The sequence below is a fragment of the Coregonus lavaretus genome (assembly GCF_964263955.1).
Source record: "Coregonus lavaretus genome assembly, contig: HAP1_SCAFFOLD_7540, whole genome shotgun sequence".
NCBI lineage: Eukaryota > Metazoa > Chordata > Actinopteri > Salmoniformes > Salmonidae > Coregonus > Coregonus lavaretus.
This window is the reverse complement of record NW_028157300.1, coordinates 1-25,365: the sequence shown is the minus strand read 5'-3', so window position 1 is coordinate 25,365 and position 25,365 is coordinate 1. Positions and strand designations below refer to the sequence as shown.

Below are 25,365 nucleotides of genomic sequence, written 5' to 3'. Positions count from 1 at the left end.
AATATAGATATATATATTTTTACAAATGTTATAATTTTTCTTCCACTTTGACATTACAGAGTATTTTGTGTAGATTGTTGACAAAAAGTGACAATTAAATCCATTTTAATCTCACTTTGAAACACACCAAAATGTGGAAAAAGTAAAGGGGTGTGAATACTTTCTGAAGGCACTGTAAAATGGATACTGACAATATAGTTATGTGCTGACCATACTGTTGATATTCCCTCTATGTTTACAGGTGCCCAAGAGATCCCACTGTGTATATTATTACTATATTATACAATGGGTGGTTCTAATCCTGAATGCTGATTGGTTAAAACCGCATTCCAGCTGGTGTCTATTCCACAACTTACCACCGGCTAAATCTATGACGCTAAAATGCCTATTTACTCTGTTCCATCTGACTGCGCAATCCACTGTCTCATCAGCCCAGCCAGGCAATTGATTAACTTGATCTCCACTATAAAAAGCATCTAGACATTGTCTCACATTTCTTTTAGACTAACATTTAGTTTTTAACAGCTGAGATTTGTATAAACCTTGCTGTCTGTCTCTCCAACATTTGCAACATTGTTTCAATATTCAAATTCGATCTCCAGCTGTCCCACAGTAATGAACGTGTCGGGAGTCAGGACGAGACAGACAGGCAGGCAGCATTTCTCAGCCAGTTGAAATCATTATTCAGCTGGCATAATATTTATGGATATATACAAATAAATGTAAATTGACAAAAGGTAAAACGAAACGAAGTGCAGCTAGTTTGCAGTCTTTCCAGCTTCAGTTTGAAGTGATTGTGTTAGCGGTGTTGTTGGCTTGCTCCTCTGAACAACAGTGTCCTGACGAGAGAGCACATTTTCTATGCCAGGCAAATCGTGCCTCATTAGCTCATTGTTACGGATGTATCAAAATAAATGTCACTAGAAAACAACTTAAACAAATGCAAAGGCAGCTACTGTTGTTATTCTGGCTGCACTGTTTGACGGGACAGTAAGTTAGCCGCAAGCAAGGGATAAGAACGACTGGGTCTCTGGCAACCGAACTGATAGAACAAACGACCAGCCGGCTTGGGTAGCAACCCTAAATTTGTGTCGGGACTATGTCTTGTGGAAGGATGAAATAGTATGAATAAATTCATCAAAATAAAGTTTTTAATGAAAATTATTTGAATATGTTGGTAAACCGTTGTATTCAAGTGATAATGCCCTTGAAGCCAGTGTTTGGAGGATATATTGGCACGATTTCGTCTCGGGCCTAACAACACCCGTGCCAATATATCTCTCCAAACACCGGCTTCTTGGGCATTATCACTTAATTATACTGTATGTCAGCATGTCAGTGGTCAAATTCCAAACTACCTCATAATATCAGCAGCACATGAAACATGGTAATGTATTTTGAATGCCTCATAAATTAGTCATTTGACACTCATAAAAGTACTATGTGTAGTGTGTGGCGAACCTCAGGGCTCTGCGTGCTTATTAATGTAATGTGACTAATGTACAGTATTGTGTCTCATACAGAGGCACACTTCATCATGTGGAGGGACAAATCATGTTCATATACAGTACAGGCTGAGAATATATTTTGAACATTATATGAGAAAAGGGTTAGTGTTATTATCAATGTGTGTCAAGTCTCTTATGAGCCAATGGTGTTAATAAATTGTGTTATTGACTGTGTGTGTGTGTGTCTGTGTGTGTGTGTGTGTGTGTGTGTGTGTGTGTGTGTGTGTGTGTGTGTGTGTGTGTGTGTGTGTGTGTGTGTATGTGTACGCATGTGCATGCACATGTGTGTTACTAACCATCTGGTAGGTGATGATAAACTTCATCAAGTGCCCAACAGGCATGTTCTGTGTGAGGTGTTCTCTCTGACTGGGTAGAGCAGGTTGGTAGTGGATCTTAGCTGGGGAGAAGGAGAAATATATTGAGATTGGGTTATCTCAGGAAAAATATATTGAGATTGGGTTATCTCAGGAGAAATATATTGAGATTGGGTTATCTCAGGAGAAATATATTGAGTTTGGGTTATCTCAGGAGAAAGGTGATGACTTGTCACTATGCCAGCTATAATGGACAACAGAAGGGAGAGAAAAGTGCTGAATCGAGAGGTTTGCCTCTCTGGGTTTTGATAGTGACTGACAATAATGGTGTAGAGAATTAAGGGACAAAGATAGAGCGAGAGATACAAAAGGAAAAGAGAATAAGAGAGTGAGAGTGAGAGGAGAGGAATACATAACACGCATCACTTTGGTTAACCCCTGTATTGATCAGAATGGGCTTTCGTTTTTGAATCATCGACCAGCACTCAGGTAAATTGAATTCAATACCCCAGTGACTGCCTGCATGGATCTCTCAGAAATGGCCCTGCACAGAAAATCCCTGCGATTAAACACTGCTGGGCTGTCGGTTTGCCTTAAAGCTGTGGTTGCAGTAACCAGTAACCTTATTTACATTTTAAGATCCAACTTGTATTATTCCTTTGTAAAGACAGATTGAATAACTTCATCAGTATTGTACTGTCAAGGCTAGGAACATTGAACGTCTGTCACACACTGAGGAGAAGGCAGTCAACGTTGGCTGCAGTGTGCCACAAAAGCTTGTGTAAGATGGGGACTACTGTTCTAGAGCTGTCAATGTCTGTCAGAAACTACAAATGAAGGCCCGTTCTGCTAACCAAACTAAATAATACAATTGAAAAGTGGGTTACACTTCCTCTGACATGAAAATGACAACAATGAAATAAAACCTGTGGTAAAGTGTTGTTATGTCAATTCATGACCATTCATTCACATCCAAGTATTCAGACCTCTTTCCTTTTTCCACATTTTGTAACAGCAAAATGGATCAAATTAATTTTATTTCTCATCAACACCCCATAATGACAAATCGGAAAAACAGGATTTAGAAATGTTGGCAAATGTAAATATAAAAAACATATATATATATATACCTTATTTACATAAGCATTCAGACCCTTTAATATGAGACTCGAAATTGAGCATCCTGTTTCCATTGATCATCCTTGAGATGTTTCTACAACTTGATTGGAGTCCACCTGTGGTAAATCCAATTGATTGGACATGATTTGGAAAGGCACACACCTGTCTATATAAGGTCCCACAGTTGACAGTGCATGTCAGAGCAAAAACCAAGCCATTAGGTCGAAGGAATTGTCCGTAGAGCTCCGAGACAGGATTGTCTTGAGGCACACATCTGGGGAAGGGTACCAATACATTTCTGCAGCATTGAAGGTCCCCAAGAACACAGTGGCCTCTATCATTCTTAAATGGAAGAAGTTTGGAACCACCAAGACTCTTCTTAGAGCTGGCTGCCTGGCCAAGCTGAGCAATCGGGGGAGAAGGGCCTTGGTCAGGGAGGTGACCGAGCTCCAGGGTTCCTCTATGGATATGGGAGAACCTTCCAGAAGGACAACCATCTCTGCAGCACTCCACCAATCAGGCCTTTATGGTAGAGTGGCCAGACAGAAGCCACTCCTCAGTAAAAGGCACATGAGAGCCCGCTTGGAGTTTGCCAAAAGGCACCTAAAGGACTCTCAGACCATGAGAAACAAGATTATTTGGTCTGATGAAACCAAGATTGAACTCTTTGGCCTGAATGCCAAGCATCACGTCTGGAGGAAACCATCAACCACCATCCCTACAGCGAAGCATGGTGGTGGCAGCATCATGCTGTAAGGATGTTTTTCAGTGGTAAGGACTGGGAGACTAGTCAGGATAGAGGGAAAGATTAATGGAGCAAAGTACAGAGATATCCTTGATGAAAACCTGCTCCAGAGCGCTCAGGACCTCAGACTGTGGCCTGGTTCACCTTCCAACAGGGCAACGACCCTAAACACACAGCCAAGACAACGCAGGAGTGGCTTCGGGACAAGTCTCTGAATGTCCTTGAGTGGCCCAGCCAGAGCCCGGATTTGAACCCAATCGAACATCTCTGGAGAGACCTGGAAATGGCTGTGCAGCAACGCACCCCATCCAACCTGACAGAGCTTGAGAGGATCTGCAGAGAAGAATGTGAGAAACTCCCCAAATACAGGTGTGCCAAGCTTGTGGCATCATACCCAAGAAGACTCGAGGCTGTAATCGCTGCCAAAGGTGCTTCAACAAAGTACTGAGTAAAGGGTCTGAATACTTATGTAAATGTGATATTTTAGTTGTTGTTTTTAACACATTTGCAAAGATTTCTAAAAACCTGTTTTTGCTTTGTCATTATGGGGTATTTTGTGTAGATGGATGAGGGAAAAAAACAATTTCATTAATTTTAGAATAAGGCTGTAACGTAACAAAATGTGGAAAAAGTCAAGGGGTCTGAATACATTCCGAATGCACTGTACTTGTTATGGTGCATATTGTTGAAGACAATTGATGCCTTGCATATCATGTGTCAGACTGTCCTACCATGAAACAAATAACTGGGACCATGGCTGAAATACTAATTCCGACATCATGCATCCTACTGTTTATTGACACCTGTCATTGTGAATCTGCATGTCCTGACACTTGTGCCATGATGCAAACCCACTGTCTATTTCACAACCAGACTACACTATATATACGAAAGTATGTAGACACCCCTTCAAATTAGTGGAATCGGCTATTTTAGCAACACCCATTGCAAACAGGTGTATAAAATTGAGCACACAGCCATGCCATCTCCAAAGACAAACATTGGCAGTAGAATGGCCTTACTGAAGAGCTCAGTGACTTTCAATGTGGCACAGTCATAGGATGCCACCTTTCCAACAAGTCAGTTCATCCAATTTCTGCCCTGCTAGAGCTGCCCCGGTCAACTGTAAGTGCTGTTATTGTGAAGTGGAAACGTACGTCTAGGAGCGACAACGGCTCAGCCGCAAAGTGGGAGGCCACACAAGCTCACAAAACGGGACTGCCGAGTGCTGAAGCGCGTAGAGCGTGTAAATCTTCTGTCCTCGGTTGCAACACTCATTACTGAGTTCCAAACTGCCTATGGAAGCAACATCAGCACAATAACTGTTCGTTGGGAGCTTCATGAAATGGGTTTCCATGGCCGAGCAGCCGCACACAAGCCTAAGATCACCATGCGCAATGCCAAGCGTCGGCTGGAGTGATGAATCACGCTTCACCATCTGGCAGTCCGACGGACAAATCTGGGTTTGGCGGATGCCAGGACAACGCTACCTGCCCGAATGCATAGTTTGGATGAGGAGGAATAATGGTCTAGGGCTGTTTTTCATGGTTCGGGCTAGGCCCATTAGTTCCAGTGAAGGGAAATCTTAATGCTACAGCATACAATGGCATTCTAGACGATTCTGTGCTTCCAACTTTGTGGCAACATGACAATGCCCCTGTGCAAAAAACGATGTCCATACAGAAATGGTTTGTCGAGATCGGTGTTGAAGAACTTGACTGGCCTGCACAGAGCCCTGACCTTAACCCCATTGAACACCTTTGGGATGAATTGGAATGCCGACTGCGAGTGCCCGACCTCACTAATGCTCTTGTGGCTGAATGGAAGAAAGTCCCTGCAGCAATGTTCCAACATCTAGTGGAAAGCCTTCCCAGAATAGTGGAGGCTGTTATAGCAGCAAAGGGGGGACCAACTCCATATTAATGCCCATGATTTTGGAATGAGATGTTCGACGAGCAGGTGTCCACATACTTTTGGTCATGTAGTGTATTTGGCTCAAAACATTCTCTAAGACCTAAACCTTAACTGGAGTTGTGCATACAGGGTTTGACCATTGAGCAAGTTGAGGAAGTTAAACTCTTAGGTATGACATTGGGCGGTCAATAATCATGGTTAAGTCAAATTTACAAAGTTGTTGTGAAGATGGGGAGGGGTATGTCTGTTATAAAAAAATAACAAAAAAGAATTCACACAAAAATCAACTGTACTAGTTGTTCAGGCTCTGGTCTTGTCCCATCTTGATTACTGTCCGGTAATATGGTTGTCACGCCCTGGCTCTGGGGACTCTTAAATGTTGAGCCAGGGTGTGGATTTTTCTATGTTTAGTTTTCTATGTTTTTTGTTCTAGATCGTTTAGATCTATGTTGGCCAGGGTGGTTCCCAATCAGAGGCAGCTGTAGCTCGTTGTCTCTGATTGGGGACCATACTTAGGCAGCCTGTTGGCACCAGTTAGTTTGTGGGATCTTGCTCCGTAAAGGTTTGTGTTGTTGTAACCTCAGGACTTCACGTATCGTTCGTTTTGTTGTTTTGTTCGTGTGATGTGTACTAAATAAAATGTACGCTTATCACGCAGCGCCTTGGTTCCACGAGTCATCAGTCAACGTTCGTGACAGAAGATCCCACCAAAAAAGGACCAAGCAGCGTGTCCAGGAACAGACAGCCTGGACTTGGGAGGAGATCCTGGACGGGAAGGGATCCTGGACTTGGGAAGAGATTCAGGCCGGAATAGATCGCCGTCCTTGGGAGGAGACTGTGGAGGCGCGCTACAGAGAGGAGCAGCGGCATCGCAGAGGGTACCGGCCGAGGAGGAAGTCCGAGAGACAGCCCCAAGAAGGGTGGTTGGCGGAGCCTAGAGTTAGAGCAGAGCCAACTCCCCGTACTCAGGCTAGGAAGCGTGAGACTGGGCAGGCTCCGTGTTATGCGGAGCCACGTACTGTGCCGCGAGTGTTCCGGCACAGTCCTGTACGTCCGGTGCTAGCACCTCGCACGTGTCGTGCTAAGATGGGCATGCAGCCAGGACGGGGTGTGCCGGCTCAACGCTCGTGGCCTCCAGTACACCTCCTCGGTCCCGTATATCCTGCGCCAGTGCCACGTGCTGTAGCGCCAGTACGAGTGCACAGCCCTGTATGTCCTGTGCTGATGCCTCACACATATTGTGTGGAAATAGGCATTCAGCCAGGACGGGTTGCGTCAGCTCTCCGCTCCAGACCTCCAGTCCGCCTCCACAGTCCGGCCCGGCCCGTTCCGGCTCCCCGCACCAAGCCAGTGGTGCGTGTTCCCAGTCCAGCCCGGCCTGTTCCTTCTCCCCGCACCAAGCCAGTGGTGCGTGTTCCCAGTCCAGCCCGGCCTGTTCCTGCTCCCCGCACCAAGCCAGTGGTGCATGTTCCCAGTCCAGCCCGGCCTGTTCCTGTCCCTCGCACCAAGCCAGTGGTGCGCTTTGCCAGCCCGGTCCGGCCTGTTCCTGTCCCTCGCACCAAGCCAGTGGTGCGCGTTGCCAGCCTGGTCCGGCCTGTTCCTGTCCCTCGCACCAAGCCAGTGGTGCGCATCGCCAGCCCGGTCCGGCCTGTTCCTGTCCCTCGCACCAAGCCATTGGTGCGCGTCGCCAGCCCGGTCCGGCCTGTTCCTGTCCCTCGCACCAAGCCAGTGGTGCGCGTCGCCAGCCCGGTCCGGCCTGTTCCTGTCCCTCGCACCAATCCAGTAGTGCGCGTCGCCAGCCCGGTCCGGCCTGTTCCTGCTCCCCGCACCAAGCCAGTGGTGTGCGTCGCCAGCCCGGTCCGGCCTGTTCCTGCTCCCCGCACCAAGCCAGTGGTGCGCGTCGCCAGCCCGGTCCGGCCTATTCCTGCTCCCCGCACCAAGCCAGTGGTGCGCGTCGCCAGCCCGGTCCGGCCCGTTCCTGCTCCCCGCGCCAAGCCAGTGGTGCGCGTCATCAGCCCGGTCCGGCCCGTTCCTGCTCCCCGCGCCAAGCCAGTGGTGCGTGTGTCCAGTCCGGCACGGCCCGTGCCTGTTCCACCGGTGCCTGGTCCGGCACCGGTCAGCTGCTCCACTCCAGAGTCAGAGCAATCCGCTCCACCGGGGTCCGGTCCAACTCCAGTCAGCGGATCCACTCCGGAGCCAGAGCAATCCGCTACACCGGTGTCCAGTCCAGCTCCGGCCAGCGGCTCCAGTCCGGAGCCGGTAAGGTTTGGTCCACCGTCGTCGGGTCCAGCTCCAGTCAGCGGGGCCAGACCAGACCAGGGGCGCAACGGAGGTGGAGAAAAGGTGGTGGTCACGCCCGGAGACGGATCCTTTGGGGGGGGGTACTGTCACGCCCTGGCTCTGGGGACTCTTAAATGTTGAGCCAGGGTGTGGATTTTTCTATGTTTTTTGTTCTAGATCGTTTAGATCTATGTTGGCCAGGGTGGTTCCCAATCAGAGGCAGCTGTAGCTCGTTGTCTCTGATTGGGGACCATACTTAGGCAGCCTGTTGGCACCAGTTAGTTTGTGGGATCTTGTTCCGTAAAGGTTTGTGTTGTTGTAACCTCAGGACTTCACGTATCGTTCGTTTTGTTGTTTTGTTCGTGTGTTGTGTACTAAATAAAATGTACGCTTATCACGCTGCGCCTTGGTTCCACGAGTCATCAGTCAACGTTCGTGACAATGGTCAAGTGCAGCAAAGAAAGACCTAGCAATGCTGCAGCTTGCTCAAAACAGAGCAACATGCCTTTAACTGCACATACAGAACTAACATCAACAACATGCATGCCAGTATTTCATGGTTGAGGGTTGATGAGAGATGAACTGCTTCTCTTCTAGTTTTTATGAGAAATATTACTGTGATGAAAATTCCAGAATGTCTGCATAATGAGATGTTCGACGAGCAGGTGTCCACATACTTTTGATCATGTAGTGTTCTGTGTCCCAAATGGCACCCTATTCCATATTTAGTGCACTACTTTTGACCAGGGGCCATAGGGCTCACTATATAGCGAATAGGGTGCCATTTGGGATGTAGACTATGAATAAAATTGTCATTCAACATAGAATGGTTATGAATGTGATGTCTGTACCTAGAAATTCCATGCAGGAAGAAAACACAGAGGCAAAAAAACATCAGGAGCACTGATAGCATTTTAGGTGAATAATGTTGAGCCAACAGCACCCAATCTATGTTACAAATGCAGGGAAAACTGCTCAATAAAATAAGCTCACAGGAGCCACAGTGCTTTTCCATGTCATAGTCTACAGAGCCATGTCAATGTGTGAAGTGTGATGTGACAGCCAAACGCCCTATAAATACAGTTGCCATTGAAAAGCAGCATTAGAGAAGGTGTGACATTTTCTAAATGGTGTTTTTAACCATACTTTTTGAACTAGCTGATGAACTTATTCAACCAGGTTATTCCTAAGGTATTGTATTTATGATGCATTTATGTATTTATGACTCACAAGTCCATGCTTCATTGGCAGATGCTGTAAAGACTGATAACTGTGGTTGAATGTACCATTGTAGCACCATGGTAATAACAATGACTTCAGTGTGGTTTGCTATACTGACACAATTGCAATACTCTATTATAAACACTGGACCCACTTCTTATACTGTTCTCCTGAGTGGCGCAGTGGTCTAAGGCACTGCATCGCAGTGCTAACTGTGCCACTAGAGATCCTGGTTCGAATCCAGGCTCTGTCGCAGCTGGCCGCGACCGGGAGACTCATGGGCGGCGCACAATTGGCCCAGCGTCGTCCAGGGTAGGGGAGGGAATGGCTGGCAGGGATGTAGCTCAGTTGATAGAGCATGGTGTTTGCAACGCCAGGGTTGTGGGTTCGATTCCCACGGGGGGCCAGTATAAAAATAAAAAAAATGTATTCACTAACTGTAAGTCACTCTGGATAAGAGCGTCTGCTAAATGACTAAAATGTAAATGTAAAATGTTATACTCAATCACATTCACAACAATTGCCACAGACCAACCAACAATCCAATGTCACTCAGAGGGTAGATGATAAAGCATCAGGGGACAGGAAGTGGGTCCAGTGTTTGCAATAGAGTATTGCACTGGGGCTTTATGGGTCAAGAGCCTGGACCTGTGATCATGTGACTGCAGGTTTACATCTACATTCAGGTATTGGAGGTGCTTTAGTCTTGATTTTATTACACAGCACTGTAATGTTCAAACCATGGCTGGCACGCTGGAGAGAAGGAGAGTGGACAACAGTCTTTAGTTCCAATCAGGCACTTAAAGGCATAATTTAACTAATCACCTTGCCACCTGAACTCAAGGGCACACTATAAAATGGGACAACAAGAGCTTGATTAGTTCAATCGGGTGTTTTACTGCCTTCAGGAGTTTTGAGCTGTAGCGAAATGCTTGTGCTTCTAGCTCTGACAGTGCAGTAATATCTAACAACTAATATCTAACAATTTCAAAACATATACCAAATACACACAAATCTAAGTAAGGAATGGAATTAAGAATATATACATATATGGACAAGCAATGACAGAAATGACAGAGCGGCATGGACTAAGATACAGTAGAATATTATAGAATACAGTATACATATGAGATGAGTAATGCAAGATATGTAAACATTATTAAAGTGACTAGTGTTCCATTTCTTAAAGTGGCCAGTGATTTCTATAGGCAGCAGCAGCCTCTAATGTGCTAGTGATGGCTATTTAACAGTCTGATGGCCTTGAGATAGAAGCTGTTTTTCAGTCTCTCGGTCCCAGCTTTGATGCACCTGTACTGACCTCGCCTTCTGGATGATAGCGGGGTGAACAGGCAGTGGCTCGGGTGGTAGATGTCCTTGATGATCTTTTTGGCCTTCCTGTGGCATCAGGTGCTGTAGGTGTCCTGGAGGGCGGGTAGTTTGCCCCCGGTAATGCATTCGGCAGACCACCCTCTGGACAGCCCTGCGGCTGCGGGCAGTGCAGTTGCCGTACCAGGCAGTGATACAGTCCGACAGGATGCTCTGAATTGTGCATCTGTAAAAGTTTGTGAGGGTTTTAGGTGCCAGGCCAAATTTCTTCAGCCTCCTGAGGTTGAAGAGGCTCTGTTGTGCCTTCTTCACCACACTGTCTGCATGGGTGGACCATTTCAGTTTGTCAGTGATGTGTACGCCTAGGAGCTTGAAGATTTTCACCTTCTCCACTGCGGTCCCGTTGATGTGGAAAGGGGGGTGCACCCTCTGCTGTTACCTGAAGTCCACGATCATCTCCTTTGTTTTGTTGACGTTGAGTGAGAGGTTATTTTCCTGGCACCACACTCCCAGAGCCCTCACCTCCTCCCTGTAGGCTGTCTCGTCATTGTTGGTAATCCAGCCAACTACTGTTGTGTCGTCTGCAAACTTGACGATTGAGTTGGAGGCATGCTTGGCCACGCAGTCATGGGTGAACAGGGAGTACAGGAGGGGGCTGAGCACGCACCCTTGAGGGTCCCAAGTGTTGAGGATCAGCGAAGTGTAGATGTTGTTTCCTACCTTCACCACCTGGGGGGGCGGCCCGTCATGAAGTCCAGGACCCAGTTGCACAGGGCGGGGTTCAGACCCAGGGCCTCGAGCTTAATGATGAGCTTTGAGGGTACTATGGTGTTGAATGCTGATCCAAGCGGATTCTTCTGAAATGGGTGACAGAATTTTCCTTCGGGTACATTTTGCTCGGATCGGTAGAGGCCTATCACTCTAATCCAACAGTGACAGTCGATCATTACTGACTGTCGTTCCAGTAGCACTGTCTGCCAGTCTAGACACACACCTCATCTTTACAAGGTAGTCTTCTGCTCCACTGGCTCCCTTACCCTGACTCATTGTGACTCCATTTTCCCTTAGCTAATATTCACTGCAGTCTGTTTTCACTCTGTCTCTACTCTCTCTCTCTCTCTCTTTCTCTCTCTCTCTCTCTCCTCTCCCTTATTCTCTCTCACTCTCTCACTTTCTCTCGCTCTCTCACTAATGTTTTTGTGATTTGAAAATCTTTTCCCCCTACCCTGATAACTGGCACATCTGTCTCTCCAGTTCCTCTTTTGACAGTGACCTGTGAAACAGATCTGAGATCTAACCGTAGCCTCCGGCAAGGGTGCTCAAGGATTTTACACAGCTCATTTTCTATCTCCAACTTTGTTGCTACATTCTCTCAGGGTCCAGAAGAAAAGTGATAAGAAACTGGAGATAAATACAGCACAAATGCAGTCAAGTACCAGTATGTACTTTTCTTAGAAACAAATATATGCAATGTAATAAACTGATAACCAAATCCGTTTTCAAAGGTTTAATCTTCCAGAGAGATTAATATCTACTGTATATTTTTTGAATCACTTCAACTTCGCAATAACTCCTACTTTCAGTGCAATACCTAATAAGTCAGGATTTAGTCTTATACACACAGTGTCTGAAAGCCTTTCAGCCTTCTGGATGAGGCTTGGGTCATAGTGGGCAAATCAATGCTAATGCATTGCTTACCTGTTTTCCTACAGTGTAAACAAGCCATATGAATTAGCTATGAGTGGCAGATCTGTCGGGTCCTGTGCCATTGCCCTAGCCTGCTGTCATTAAAAAAGCTCCTCTTGCAGAGGGGAGAAGATAGATGGCAATATCAGGCGCTGGGCCGCTTGGCTGCCAGTCAAGTCCAATTGCATCCATTTGAAATTCCAGTTTAGTCAGGTAGAACTATACTTAGAGGGAGATTGCCTATTGCCCAGAACCTAATTTCACCCATGTAGAGTACACCTTAATTCACCCACATCCACAACAGAAAATACATACAAACACACACACACACACACTCACGCACACACACACACACGAAGGAGCACACATACACACATACAAACAAATGTGCACACACATGCAGGCATGAAGACACACACGGCCAGGTGCACACATGCAAACACACTAATGCACGAACATACACACACACACATACACACACACACACAAACAGCTGCCATGCTCAAAGCGACCTAGCTACTACTTGTCAAACACATAATCACACACACACGCAGACTCAAATTTATATTCAAACAAAATGCTAATTTAGAACATGGACAGCTGTGTGTCTTGTAGAGTAGAACAGTCCTAGAAAAGAAGATCAAATTAACTCCATTGAGTCATACAGCAGGCATTTGCTAAGAGTGATAACAAGATAGTAGTTTTGAGGTTGACAACAACAAAACAACGGCTTGGCATGTGTAATACACTTTGGAACAAATAAAACATTTAGAGTATAAAAATGAATATGTAGCAATGTTCCGAAAAGCAAAGACACAGCCAAAACACTCATATCCTGGCGCCACAATCTCCTGCAGAGTGAACTACTATGCAGTCAAGCATAAATCATTGAGATGGCTGAGAAACAGGCAAAAAGGACAACTCCACTCATTATAAAAGATAGATGGATGGTGGAATAAATTGTAAAGCCGCCAATTCATGATGGATCAGAGAACACACAACTCCCAGACAGAGTGACAGAGAAGGGCTGTGTGTGTCTGCAAAGATGTGTTTGTGTGTGTGGTGTGTGTGTGTGTGTGTGTGTGTGTGTGTGTGTGTGTGTGTGTGTGTGTGTGTGTGTGTGTGTGTGTGTGTGTGTGTGTGTGTGTGTGTGTGTGTGTGTGTGTGTGTGTGTGTGTGTGTGTGTGTGTGTGTGTGTGTGTGTGTGTGTGTGTGTGTGTGTGTGTGTGTGTGTGTGTGAGTGTGTGTGTGTGTGTGTGTAGCGGAATATGTCCATTATGAAGGAAACCATGAAAACATGTCTGAGTTTATTTGAGGGTTATGTACTATTCATCGTGGCTCTATACAGATACAAGGACTGTGTGTGAATGTGTGTGGGTGTACACGGGCACGAGTGTGTGAGTCGGCCTTACACAACGTCCTCACTCCTTCTTTAATCAGAAACTTGCTCCATGCCAAGGTGAGCTTTATGGCAAGGTCTATCCATACCCAGCTTCCTCTGACTGGAAATGCCAGGGCAGTTTCCAGGGCACCTGAATTTCAAAGTGAACGTGTCACACAAATGACTTTAAGCGCCACTCACTTCTTTTATTTATCCTTCACCCCTCTTTTTGGATGGACATCTAAATTACTGCACAGGCTCTGGTTTTAAGAGTCCCTGTCACCTGTCAGGGTGCCTCCACAGCAGCCACTGGCAACAGAGCCCGACAGATCCCTGCTGCATAATTCAAAGCTGTTCCCAGATCTGTCTCATTAAGTGTCCTGGCTGGGGTCCATGGCTCCAGCAGAGGGTTCTATGTGTTCTCTGGGTTCCTGGTAGCGGGCAGTGGGGCATGCCTCCATTCCTCCATCCCACCTTCCAGGTATGAGTTGTCAGAACCAGGGTCTTGTCATATCTGCATGGCTGCCCTGTTCAATACACCTTAGTGGCTAGCCTGTGAGTTGACGTGTCAGTGGGTATTTCATTAGAGGAGTGGTGAAGTGGGGCGACAGAGGTGGGACACACACACACACACACACTGACCTGCCAGGTGAGGAGGGCAGGTGACAATCACTGCTCTGCACAAGTAGGACTGGGTGGCTGTCATCACCTTGGCCTGCTCAGCATCCTATGGGAAAGACACACACATGCATGTACTGTACATGAACTCGCACACACACACACAGACAAATCAAATCACAAACACATCTACAGTATACAGTGCCTTGCAAAGGTATTCATCCCCGTTTGCGGTTTTCCTATTTTGTTGCATTACAACCTGTAATATAAATGGATTTTAATTTGGATTTCATGTACAGGACACAAAATAGTCCAAGTTTGTGAAGTGAAATGAAAAAAATAACTTTTATACAAAAATAAATAACGGAAAAGTGGTGCGTGCATATGTATTCACCCCCTTTGCTATGAAGCCCCTAAATAAGATATGGTGCAACCAATTACCTTCAGAAGTCACATAATTAGTTAAATAAAGTCCACCTCTGTGCAATCTAAGTGTCACATGACCTCAGTATATATACACCTGTTCTGAAAGGCCCCAGAGTCTGCAACACCACTAAGCAAGGGGCACCACCAAGCAAGCGGCACCATGAAGACCAAGGAGCTCTCCAAACAGGTCAGGGTCAAAGTTGTGGAGAAGTAAAGATCAGGGTTGGGTTATAAAAAAATATCTGAATCCCACGGAGCATCATTAAATCCATTATTAAAAAATTGAAAGAATATGGCACCACAACAAACCTGCCAAGAGAGGGCCGCCCATCAAAACTCACGGACCAGGCAAGGAGGGCATTAATCAGAGTGGCAAAAAGAGACCAAAGATAACCCTGAAGGAGCTGCAAAACTCCACAGCGGAGATTGGAGTATCTGTCCATAGGACCACTTTAAGCCGTACACTCCACAGAGCTGGGATTTACAGAAGAGTGGCCAGAAAAAAGCCATTGCTTAAAGAAAAAAATAAGCAAACACGTTTGGTGTTCGCCAAAAGGCATGTGGGAGACTCCCCAAACATATGGAAGAAGGTACTCTGGTTAGATGAGACTAAAATTGAGCTTTTTGGCCATCAAGGAAAACGCTATGTCTGGCGCAAACCCAACACCTCTCATCACCCTGAGAACACCATCCCCACTGTGAAGCATGGTGGTGGCAGCATCATGCTGTGGGGATGTTTTTCATCGGCAGGGACTGGGAAACTGGTCAGAATTGAAGGAATGATGGATGGCGCTAAATACAGGGAAATTCTTGAGGGAAACCTGTTTCAGTCTTCCAGAGATTTGAGACTGGGATGGAGGTTCACCTTCCAGCAGGACAATGACCCTAAGCATACTGCTAAAGCAACACTTGAGTGGTTTAAGAAACATTTAAATGTCTTGGAATGGCCTAGTCAAAGCCCAGACCTCAATCCAATTGAGAATCTGTGGTATGACTTAAAGATTGCTGTACACCAGCGGAACCCATCCAACTTGAAGGAGCTGGAGCAGTTTTGCCTTGAAGAATGGGCAAAACCCCAGTGGCTAGATGTGCCAAGTTTATAGAGACATACCCCAAGAGACTTGCAGCTGTAATTGCTGCAAAAGGTGGCTCTACAAAGTATTGGGGGGGGGGATGAATAGTTATGCACGCTCAAGTTTTCTGTTTTTTTGTCTTCTATCATATTTGTTTCACAATAAAAAATATTTTGCATCTTCAAAGTGGTAGGCATGTTGTGTAAATCAAATCATACAAACCCCCCAAAAATCGATTTTAATTCCAGGTTGTAAGGCAACAAAATAGGAAAAATGCCAAGGAGGGTGAATACTTTCGCAAGCCACTGTACAATGTACTATACAGCACACAGTAGCTGTGACAGACAGGCAGCATTAGTATTCCTCTCCAGTAGGCCGGACCAGACCAGGCAGCACTCTGGGGGCTATCTGCCCTTAGGAGCACATTGAGATGAGCAGCACAGAGATATGGAGGCACAGTGGATATTATAGATGACCCTGGAGGGCAGGGCCCCGGGGAGAAATATAATAGTGCCGTCCATTATGGATGACCAAAACTCTGGACACTCCGGGGAAGCCAATACGTTCTTATTAAGGGAGAATGCTATGGGGCCAACAGTGTTAAGCCGAGTGGTACCACGGTCATGCAGCACGGAGGACATGAAAGGAATCATTGGGTTGATTTAAAAGCCTCATTAGGTTGGTACATCAAAATTACATGGCTATTAGATGGTCCTTTATCTTGTAAATAATCGAGTAATTATTTGAGTAATTTTAACCTTTTAAATAATCATATTTTTCGAGAATGGCTTTTAGATGTTCCTTTTAACCTATCACGTAAGCACTTTATTATCCTTTTTATAGAGAGGGTCATTTCCTGTAAACTGTTGTGCCTTTCATCTACAGTAACTAGCCACATGCATTACCTTTGATCCACTTCCACCATGTACACAAACACTCAAAGGTCACAGAGAGTGTCTTCACTCAATAGGCTAACACACATCTACACTGATGCAATGCAATGCCAGTGCTCGGTGGTGCCTCTCAGTAGCATGAGAGAGAGAGGATTAGAGAGAGTAGAGAGAGTAGAGAGAGAGAGAGAGAGAGAGAGAGAGAGAGAGAGAGAGAGAGAGAGAGAGAGAGAGAGAGAGAGAGAGAGAGCGAGAGAGAGAGGAGCAGAACAGACAGAGGCCCACAGGAGATGGCTTGTTCCCTGTCTGAAGTGACTGTTATCTCAGGGTCACACCTCGTCATTCCCTGAGTGAGCTGTTACTGTACGCTACCTGCCATATGGCCGTCACAGCCTGGCCCAGCCGGACACTCTCCCTCCCAATCTGCTGGGCTAAACGCTCTGACAGCTGCTGGGTTCCCCCCTGTGGACACAGAGCAGCCTTACAGTCCAATGTCAGTGCAGTGACAAGAAGTGTAGACCATCAGTGAGCTGAGTTTAATTAGGTAGGTGGTAAGCAAGCAATATCCAGATCCAAGTGCAACAAAAATCTGATGCAGTTTCTCTCTGTTTATCTATCTATCCAGTATCACTTTTTCTCTTTCCCTTTCTGTATCTCTCTATACTGTACATGGCTCTCCCCTAAATCTCTCTAGCTCTCTTTTCAATATCTCGTTCTCCAAGACCCAACAAAACAGGAGAATTCTCCTGTCTTTCCATAGAGAGCAACGGAAGTGACTTCTACGACTCCTATGTCATTGGTGAGCTGCAATTCCCCAATTCCCCAATTCCCAACACACTCTACTCCTCTCCCTAACCCACTCTGTGAGGGTCAAAAGACCATAGGCTCGACTCGGGTCGCCCCCACCATCAGCGGTCCCCTACTCTACCCCCTGTGGAGGCAGAGAGAGGGTTAGAGAGAGGGTTAGAGAGAGGGTTAGAGCCCATCCCAGGTCACCTTGACCCTGAACTCCTGCGCTGAGCCTGGGGTGCTCTCCAGCAGGCACAGGACGCCTCCAGCTGCTGCAGCATACATGAGGAAGTAGAGGAAGGACATTTGATTTGGCTCCATGCCAAACAAAACCCGGCTGCACACACCCATCTCCTCCTTCATCTCTGGAGACAGAGAGAGAGAGAGAGAGAGAGAGAGAGAGAGAGAGAGAGAGAGAGAGAGAGAGAGAGAGAGAGAGAGAGAGAGAGAGACCAAACAAATATATATTTGTATTATTTATTTAATTTTTGACCTGACTATACATAATAGATGGTTCTTCTAAGATATATGTGGCCATCCATCAGCCAAGCCCTCTGGCTGTGCCTGAGGCAGGATGCACATCACCCAGGAACACTTGAGAGCGTCCTCTAGGTACGGTAGGGGAAAATCAAATCCATTCATTTTCTAGCAGTGCAAACGTACAGTGGAACACCCAATTCTGGATAACTCTGAATCTGTAATAAACTCAATTATAAACTCTTCGACCTGATTTTTCATTTGTTCTCGTGGTATCTTGACCGTATCCCAGCTCTGCTGTTGTCTATACCCACACTATTATAACACAATTAAAATATACAAATCAACAACAAGTCTTTGGTTTACATGCCCTTGGTGTTGTTTTGATGTCAAATTCTTAGTGATTGGGGTGAGGTGTGAGAGGTGGTGCTGCTCACCTTCTGTCCAGGCATGTTTCTCTATGTAGGAGTGTAGGGTCATACTGTCCAACTCCTGGGCATTGGGGGTCTTCATGGGGTCCTCCACTGACACTGTGGCAATCAACCTGTCAATCTGACACACAGCACATACAGTGAGGGAAAAAAGTATTTGATCCCCTGCTGATTTTGTACCTTTGCCCACTGACAAAGAAATGATCAGTCTATAATTTTAATGGTAGGTTTATTTGAACAGTGAGAGACTAACAACAAAATAATCCAGAAAGACGCAAGTCAAAAATTTTATAAATGTATTTGCATTTTAATGAGGGAAATAAGTATTTGACCCCCTCTCAATCAGAAAGATTTCTGGCTCCCAGGTGTCTTTTATACAGGTAACGAGCTGAGATTAGGAGCACACTCTTAAAGGGAGTGCTCCTAATCTCAGTTTGTTACCTGTATAAAAGACACCTGTCCACAGAAGCAATCAATCAATCAGATTCCAAACTCTCCACCATGGCCAAGACCAAAGAGCTCTCCAAGGATGTCAGGGACAAGATTGTAGACCTACACAAGGCTGGAATGGGCTACAAGACCATCGCCAAGCAGCTTGGTGAGAAGGTGACAACAGTTGGTGCGATTATTCACAAATGGAAGAAACACAAAATAACTGTCAATCTCCCTTAGCCTGGGGCTCCATGCAAAATCTCAACTCGTGGAGTTGCAATGATCATGAGAACCGTGAGGAATCAGCCCAGAACTACACGGGAGGATCTTGTCAATGATCTCAAGGCAGCTGGGACCATAGTCTCCAAGAAAACAATTGGTAACACACTACGCCGTGAAGGACTGAAATCCTGCAGCGACCGCAAGGTCCCCCTGCACAAGAAAGCACATATACAGCGCCGTCTGAAGTTTGCCAATGAACATCTGAATGATTCAGAGGAGAACTGGGTGAAAGTGTTGTGGTCAGATGAGACCAAAATCGAGCTCATTGGCATCAACTTAACTCGCCGTGTTTGGAGGAGGAGGAATGCTGCCTATGACCCCAAGAACACCATTCCCACCGTCAAACATGGAGGTGGAAACATTATGCTTTGGGGGTGTTTTTCTGCTAAGGGGACAGGACAACTTCACCGCATCAAAGGGACGATGGACGGGGCCATGTACCGTCAAATCTTGGGTGAGAACCTCCTTCCCTCAGCCAGGGCATTGAAAATGGGTCATGGATGGGTATTCCAGCATGACAATGACCCAAAACACACGGCCAAGGCAACAAAGGAGTGGCTCAAGAAGAAGCACATTAAGGTCCTGGAGTGGCCTAGCCAGTCTCCAGACCTCAATCCCATAGAAAATCTGTGGAGGGAGCTGAAGGTTCGAGTTGCCAAACGTCAGCCTCGGACCTTAATGACTTGGAGAAGATCTGCAAAGAGGAGTGGAACAAAATCCCTCCTGAGATGTGTGCAAACCTGGTGGCCAACTACAAGAAACGTCTGACCTCTGTGATTGCCAACAAGGGTTTTGCCACCAAGTACTAAGTCATGTTTTGCAGAGGGATCAAATACTTATTTCCCTCATTAAAATACAAATCAATTTATAACATTTTTTACATGCATTTTTCTGGATTTTTTTGTTGTTATTCTGTCTCTCACTGTTCAAATAAACCTACCATTAAAATGATAGACTGATCATGTCAGTCAGTGGGCAAACATACAAAATCAGCAGGGGATCAAATACTTTTTTCCCTTACTGTACATGTATGCATACACATGAATGATCTAAACCACTGGGGAGTCAGGCCCAGCCAGTTTTTCCCCACAAAACGGCATTATTACAGACAGAAATACTCCTCAGTTTCATCAGCTGTCCGGGTGGCTGGTCTCAGACAATTCCGCAGGTGAAGAAGACGGATGTGGAGGTCCTGGGCTGGCGTGGTTACATTCTGGTCTGCGGTTGTGAGGCCGGTTAGACGTACTGTCAAATTCTCTAAAGCGACGTTGGAGGCGGCTTATGGTAGAGAAATGCACATTCAGTTCTCTGGCAACATCTCTGGTGGACATTCCTGCAGTCAGCATGCCAATGGCACGCTCCCTCAAAACTTGAGACATCAGGCCTCCCGAGTGGCGCAGTGGTCTAAGGCACTGCATCGCAGTGCTAGCTGTGCCACTAGAGATCCTGGTTCGAGTCCAGGCTCTGTCGCAGCCGACCAGGAGACCCATGGGGCGGCGTCGTCCAGGGTAGGGGAGGGTTTGGCCGGCAGGGATGTTCTTGTCCCATCGCGCACTAGCGACTCCTGTTGGTGTGGCTGGCTTCCGGGTTAAGCGGGCACCGTGTCGAGAAGCAGTGCGGCTCAGTTGGGTTGTGTTTCGGAGGACGCGCCACTCTCGACCTTCGCCTCTCCCGTGTCCGTATGGGAGTTGCAGCGATGGGACAAGACTGTAACTACCAATTGGATACCACGAAAAAGGGGGTAAAATACCCCCCCCCCAAAAAAAAAAAAAAAAATACTTCAGACATCTGTGGCATTGTGCTGTGTGACAAAACTGCTAGTAGCCTTTTATTGTCCCCAGCACAAGGTGCACCTGTGTAATGATCACGCTGTTTAACCTGCTTCTTGATATGCTACACCTGTCAGGTGGATGGATTATCTTGGCAAAGGAGAAATGCTCACTAACAGGGATTTAAACACATTTGCTCACAAAATTTTAGATAAATAATGTGCGTTAGAACACCTTGTGGCTTGGTTGTGACCTGTAACATTGGGGAGAATAATGTCCAGACGAGTTAGGTCCCCTACCTGCCGCAAGAGCTGTGACAGGTCCAGTAGCACCAGTGGAGAGAGGGCAGGGATACTGGTGCTGCTGGTGCAAACCTTGGCATGAGGACCTCCAACGTGGTGCACCTTCTTGCCTGTGGTGTATTGTGTGTAGACCTCCAGGCCAAACTCCTGAATGAGGTCCATGACGTATGTCTGAGTGCTGAGGTAAGAGGGACAACAACAGTTAGATTAGCAAAGTGATAATTGTTTTACTTTGATCTTACCAGCAAGGTCAACCGAGACTAAATCTAAATCAATCCACTGGGCAAAGAAGTTAATTCAAGGTCTATTCCACGTTGGTTCAATGTAATTTCATTAAAATGACGTGGAAGGTTTTGGGATTCAACCAGTGTGTGCCCAGTGGGAAGATTCATTGTCCATTATTTCATCAATAATGTTTCAGTTAATTGATTAATTTCCTGATTTGAATGTGCTGAAAATAAATCAATGATGAAATGGAGGCACATTATTTATCTGACCTGAGGCTCAGTAGTGTGATGCTGGTATGCATCCTCCCTCTTTTATCACAGTCCACTAAAGTCACTAAACTCCTGAGAGTGACACAAATGATCACTTTCTTTGCCATTAATAAATAATAGTCTGTTCCATGTTCTGACTGCATCCCTCTACTACCGTAGCTCTAAGAGGTTTCCCGTGATCGCACATAGACCTGTCCTTTTTGAAACACCTGACAGACTCCACAATGACAACCACCTTAGCTGCCTGGGTGCAGCAGTGGCCTCTACCAGTCTTCGCTCCAGGTCGATAGAAATCTATATAATCGTTCTAAGCCTGTGTCTAAGTGCGTTCCAGTAAGTCGATTTGTAGTGATTTCTGTCCTGGATGAAGCCCACTATTATTCTCCTGTAGTAATCATGCCTCCTTTTTGGGCCGTATTGATAGCAGCTTTTATGATTTCCTCAAAGCTCTCTTGCTTTGCAGTACTCTCGGAATACAGATATGTTCAGTTCTGTTCGTTCCCTCCAATAGATTGGGAATGTGACTGTGTGAGAGGGAATTTCAGGGGCCTTTTTCATAGGCTTATACAGTATAATGGAATATCAATGACTGAAATGTAATGTACTACTTGGCACTTCCGCTTGGCATCCTTATAAATGTAAACTATGTATGAACTTTGTTTCTTTCCAAAGGTAAGCAGAAATCAGTCAGTCCATTTTCAAGGTAGTGCAAAAAGGCACATTAATTCCCTTCATAATGCCACTGCTCTGCTTGGCTGGATGACAAATTACCATTGATAAATTGTTCTTCATTACTTCACCATTCATCATTTAGACAATATTGTTGTGATTAAGCTGCATGATGACAGGGTTGGTTACTTTCTAAATGTAATCCGTTACAGTTACTAGTTACCTGTCCAAAATTGTAATCAGTAATGTAATTTTGGGATTACCCAAACTCAGGTGGAACAAACTTTTTCAATGCTGAATTAAATGTCAATGAGAAAACAGAAAGGTCTCAATCATGTATTTTAGGGTTATGGTTAGGGGAAGGGTTAGCTAACATGCTAAGTAGTTGCAAAGTTGCTAAAAAGTAGTAAGTAGTTGCAAAGTTGCTAATTAATTAAAGTTGTCCGTGATGAGATTTGAACACACAACCTTTGGGTTCATAGATGTTCGTGTTATACGCCTCCCCATCCACCCCGACAAACCACTTTAGTTTCGTTTTTGAATTAAGTAACTTTCTGTCTTATGTAACCATACCAAACATAAAATCCCATACTAATTTGAATGTCCCGGATTTCCGTGTACTATGTTACATCTAGTCTATGAGACCAGGCTGTTCCAAGAACCTACCTGCCAACCCACTGGCCTCCCATATCCCAGCGATCAATGCCGCCGGCGGCAGGTAATTCCTGGGTAACAGTTCGTCCTCCTACCCGGTCTGGAAAAAATACATACCCCGTCAATTTGATTAAATGTTCATCTTTATAATAGTGTTGCCTTCTAATTCCGTTTCGAATTGTTAAAATATTTCAGAATCTTGGACTGTAATTTCTGCGGAGAACGTTGATTGTTTCGCTGCATAATGAATGCCAAACAGTTTTTACAAACCTTTTCCTTCCAGAATTAATATTCTAAGTTTGCCATTTCTCTTCCGCAGAGTCTGAGCAGCACTCAGTCCTGACAGCCCAGCGCCAACAATAACAACATCCCACGTTTCTTCAGTCATGACTGCAAAACTCTGAAAACTTGGACTATTCTAACTAATCTGTTGGCTAAATGTGTCGTACTGAAGACTGTAACGGCTTTATCAAACGTTTACATCAGATAAGTCGTTTACATAATCAAGCCATAAACAGTCTTGTGGAAGACTTCGGGACTGGAAGAAAAAACGCAACAGCATATAGCCTAGTTGGCAACACTCCCTGCATGCATGATTTAGCAAAACTCTGGGTGGAAGGTCATGATGGCTACCGATTAGCTCCATATTGTAGGCTATAGTTTATTGTGCAGTTATTGCCTGTTGCCCCAGGCTTCTATGCACATATCTTATTTATTCTCAATATTATTTTCATTTTAACACACTGAATTCGACAGTCACAGTCTAGTCTTTGACCTGCAGTATATCTCAACCATTATAGATACATCATCGCCCGTCTTCTTTTAGTAACACATTACTTCAACCCTCCATAATGCCTACATAAGGCGGTCATAAGGATGGCTTAACACATGTCATGATATTAATGATTTAACACAAACGTTTCTAAGGCAGCAATCTGACTACCAGTCTCGCATACTGTAACATGATCATGGGATTAGTAGTGTGATATACAGTGAGAAAACAACATTCTCTGGTCTGATGAAACCAAGATTGAACTCTTTGGCCTGAATGCCAAGCGTCATGTCTGGAGGAAACCTGGCACCATCCCTACGGTGAAGCATGGTGGTTGCAGCATCATGCTGTGGGGATGTTTTTCAGCGGCAGGGACTGGGAGACTGGTCAGGATCGAGGGAAATATGAACAGAGCAAAGTACAGAGAGATCCTTGATGAAAACCTGCTCCAGAGCGCTCAGGACCTCAGACTGGGGCGAAGGTTCACCTTCCAACAGGACAACGACCCTAAGCACACAGCCAAGACAACGCAGGAGTGGCTTCGGGACAAGTCTCTGAATGTCCTTGAGTGGCCTAGCCAGAGCCCAGACTTGAACCCGATCGAACATCTCTGGAGAGACAAGAAAATAGCTGTGCTGCAACGCTCCCCATCCAACCTGAAAGAGCTTGAGAGGATCTGCAGAGAAGAATGGGAGAAACTCCCCAAATACAGGTGTGCCAAGCTTGTCGTGTCATACCCAGAAAGACTCTAGGCTGTAATCGCTACCAAAGGTGCTTCAACAAAAAGTACTGAGTAAAGGGTCTGAATACTTATGTAAATGTTATATTTCAGTATTTGTTTTTTAAATAAATGTGTAAAAATGTCTAAAAACCTGTTTTTGCTTAGTCATTATGGGGTATTGTGTGTAGATTCATGAGGGAAAACATTTATTTAATCAATTTTTGAATAAAGCTGTAATGTAACAAAAGTGAAGGGGTCTGAATACTTTCCGAATGCACTGTAAGCTACTAAAGTGAGCCCTTCTCCTGTTAACCAGTTTCAATGATGTCTGGAACCCCATGAGAGAGTGATGCATTGCAACTTCAAATATATCATTCAGTTTCCCATGAATAACTAATAACCTGCCTGCATCCTTCTGCTACTATGGGTGTAACTCTACAGTAAGACTAAGGTTTTCTCATGATCACACACAGACGGTCCTCTTTGAACCAGCTGACAGACTCCACAATGACAACCACTATTTAACCCTGTTCCCTATAACTTCTCCAGTTCTGTTTTGAGATTAACCGATTTATATATTCAGCTCCTTTTTTTATAGTCATATTCTTTAATGTACATCATGTTTCATCTGTCTTCATCTGGGATGGGATACTGCATGTCCAGGAAATTAAAGTCACAAATAATGTTAATGTCATGCAGTTGGTAATGTTACAGGAATATTTCTGGACAAACAAGGAAAACCTTATGGTAAATTGTAGCATCTGCTGAGAGTGCTGGCATAATTTAAGGGTTGACTGGGGATTATGTTAGAGGCAATTCATATTAACTGGTCTATTTGTTTTTGAGGAAATACGCAATTCACAGTCACACATGAGGATCTGTGGACTGCATCTCTAAAACATGTTCTGTGTATCCTGGAATAACCAGATGAATAACCAGTTTGTTGTCACCTGAGACCTGGCTGTTTGGATCACATTACCATGGCCTCCTAGCTCTTTGTTTGAAACCGGAGCTTATCCACAGATGGGAGGCGATAAGGTGAACAAAACATTTGACAAACATCGAAAAA

The 25,365-nt window shown here is 45.4% G+C and overlaps 1 protein-coding gene across 1 annotated transcript; it reads right to left on the bottom strand.

The window, feature by feature from the left end:
• Positions 1-1,804: 1,804 nt before the first annotated feature.
• Positions 1,805-23,357, bottom strand: LOC311125568 (putative flavin-containing monoamine oxidase A; the record flags this gene model as incomplete). Its single annotated transcript, XM_084199597.1, has 8 exons — positions 23,074-23,357; positions 22,816-22,903; positions 20,981-21,161; positions 18,205-18,319; positions 17,498-17,655; positions 16,874-16,963; positions 14,137-14,221; positions 1,805-1,905 (listed from the first exon to the last, which is right to left on the bottom strand). Coding segments are annotated over exons 1-8 (936 nt in total), but the record flags the coding sequence as incomplete, so codon positions are not given.
• Positions 23,358-25,365: the final 2,008 nt, after the last annotated feature.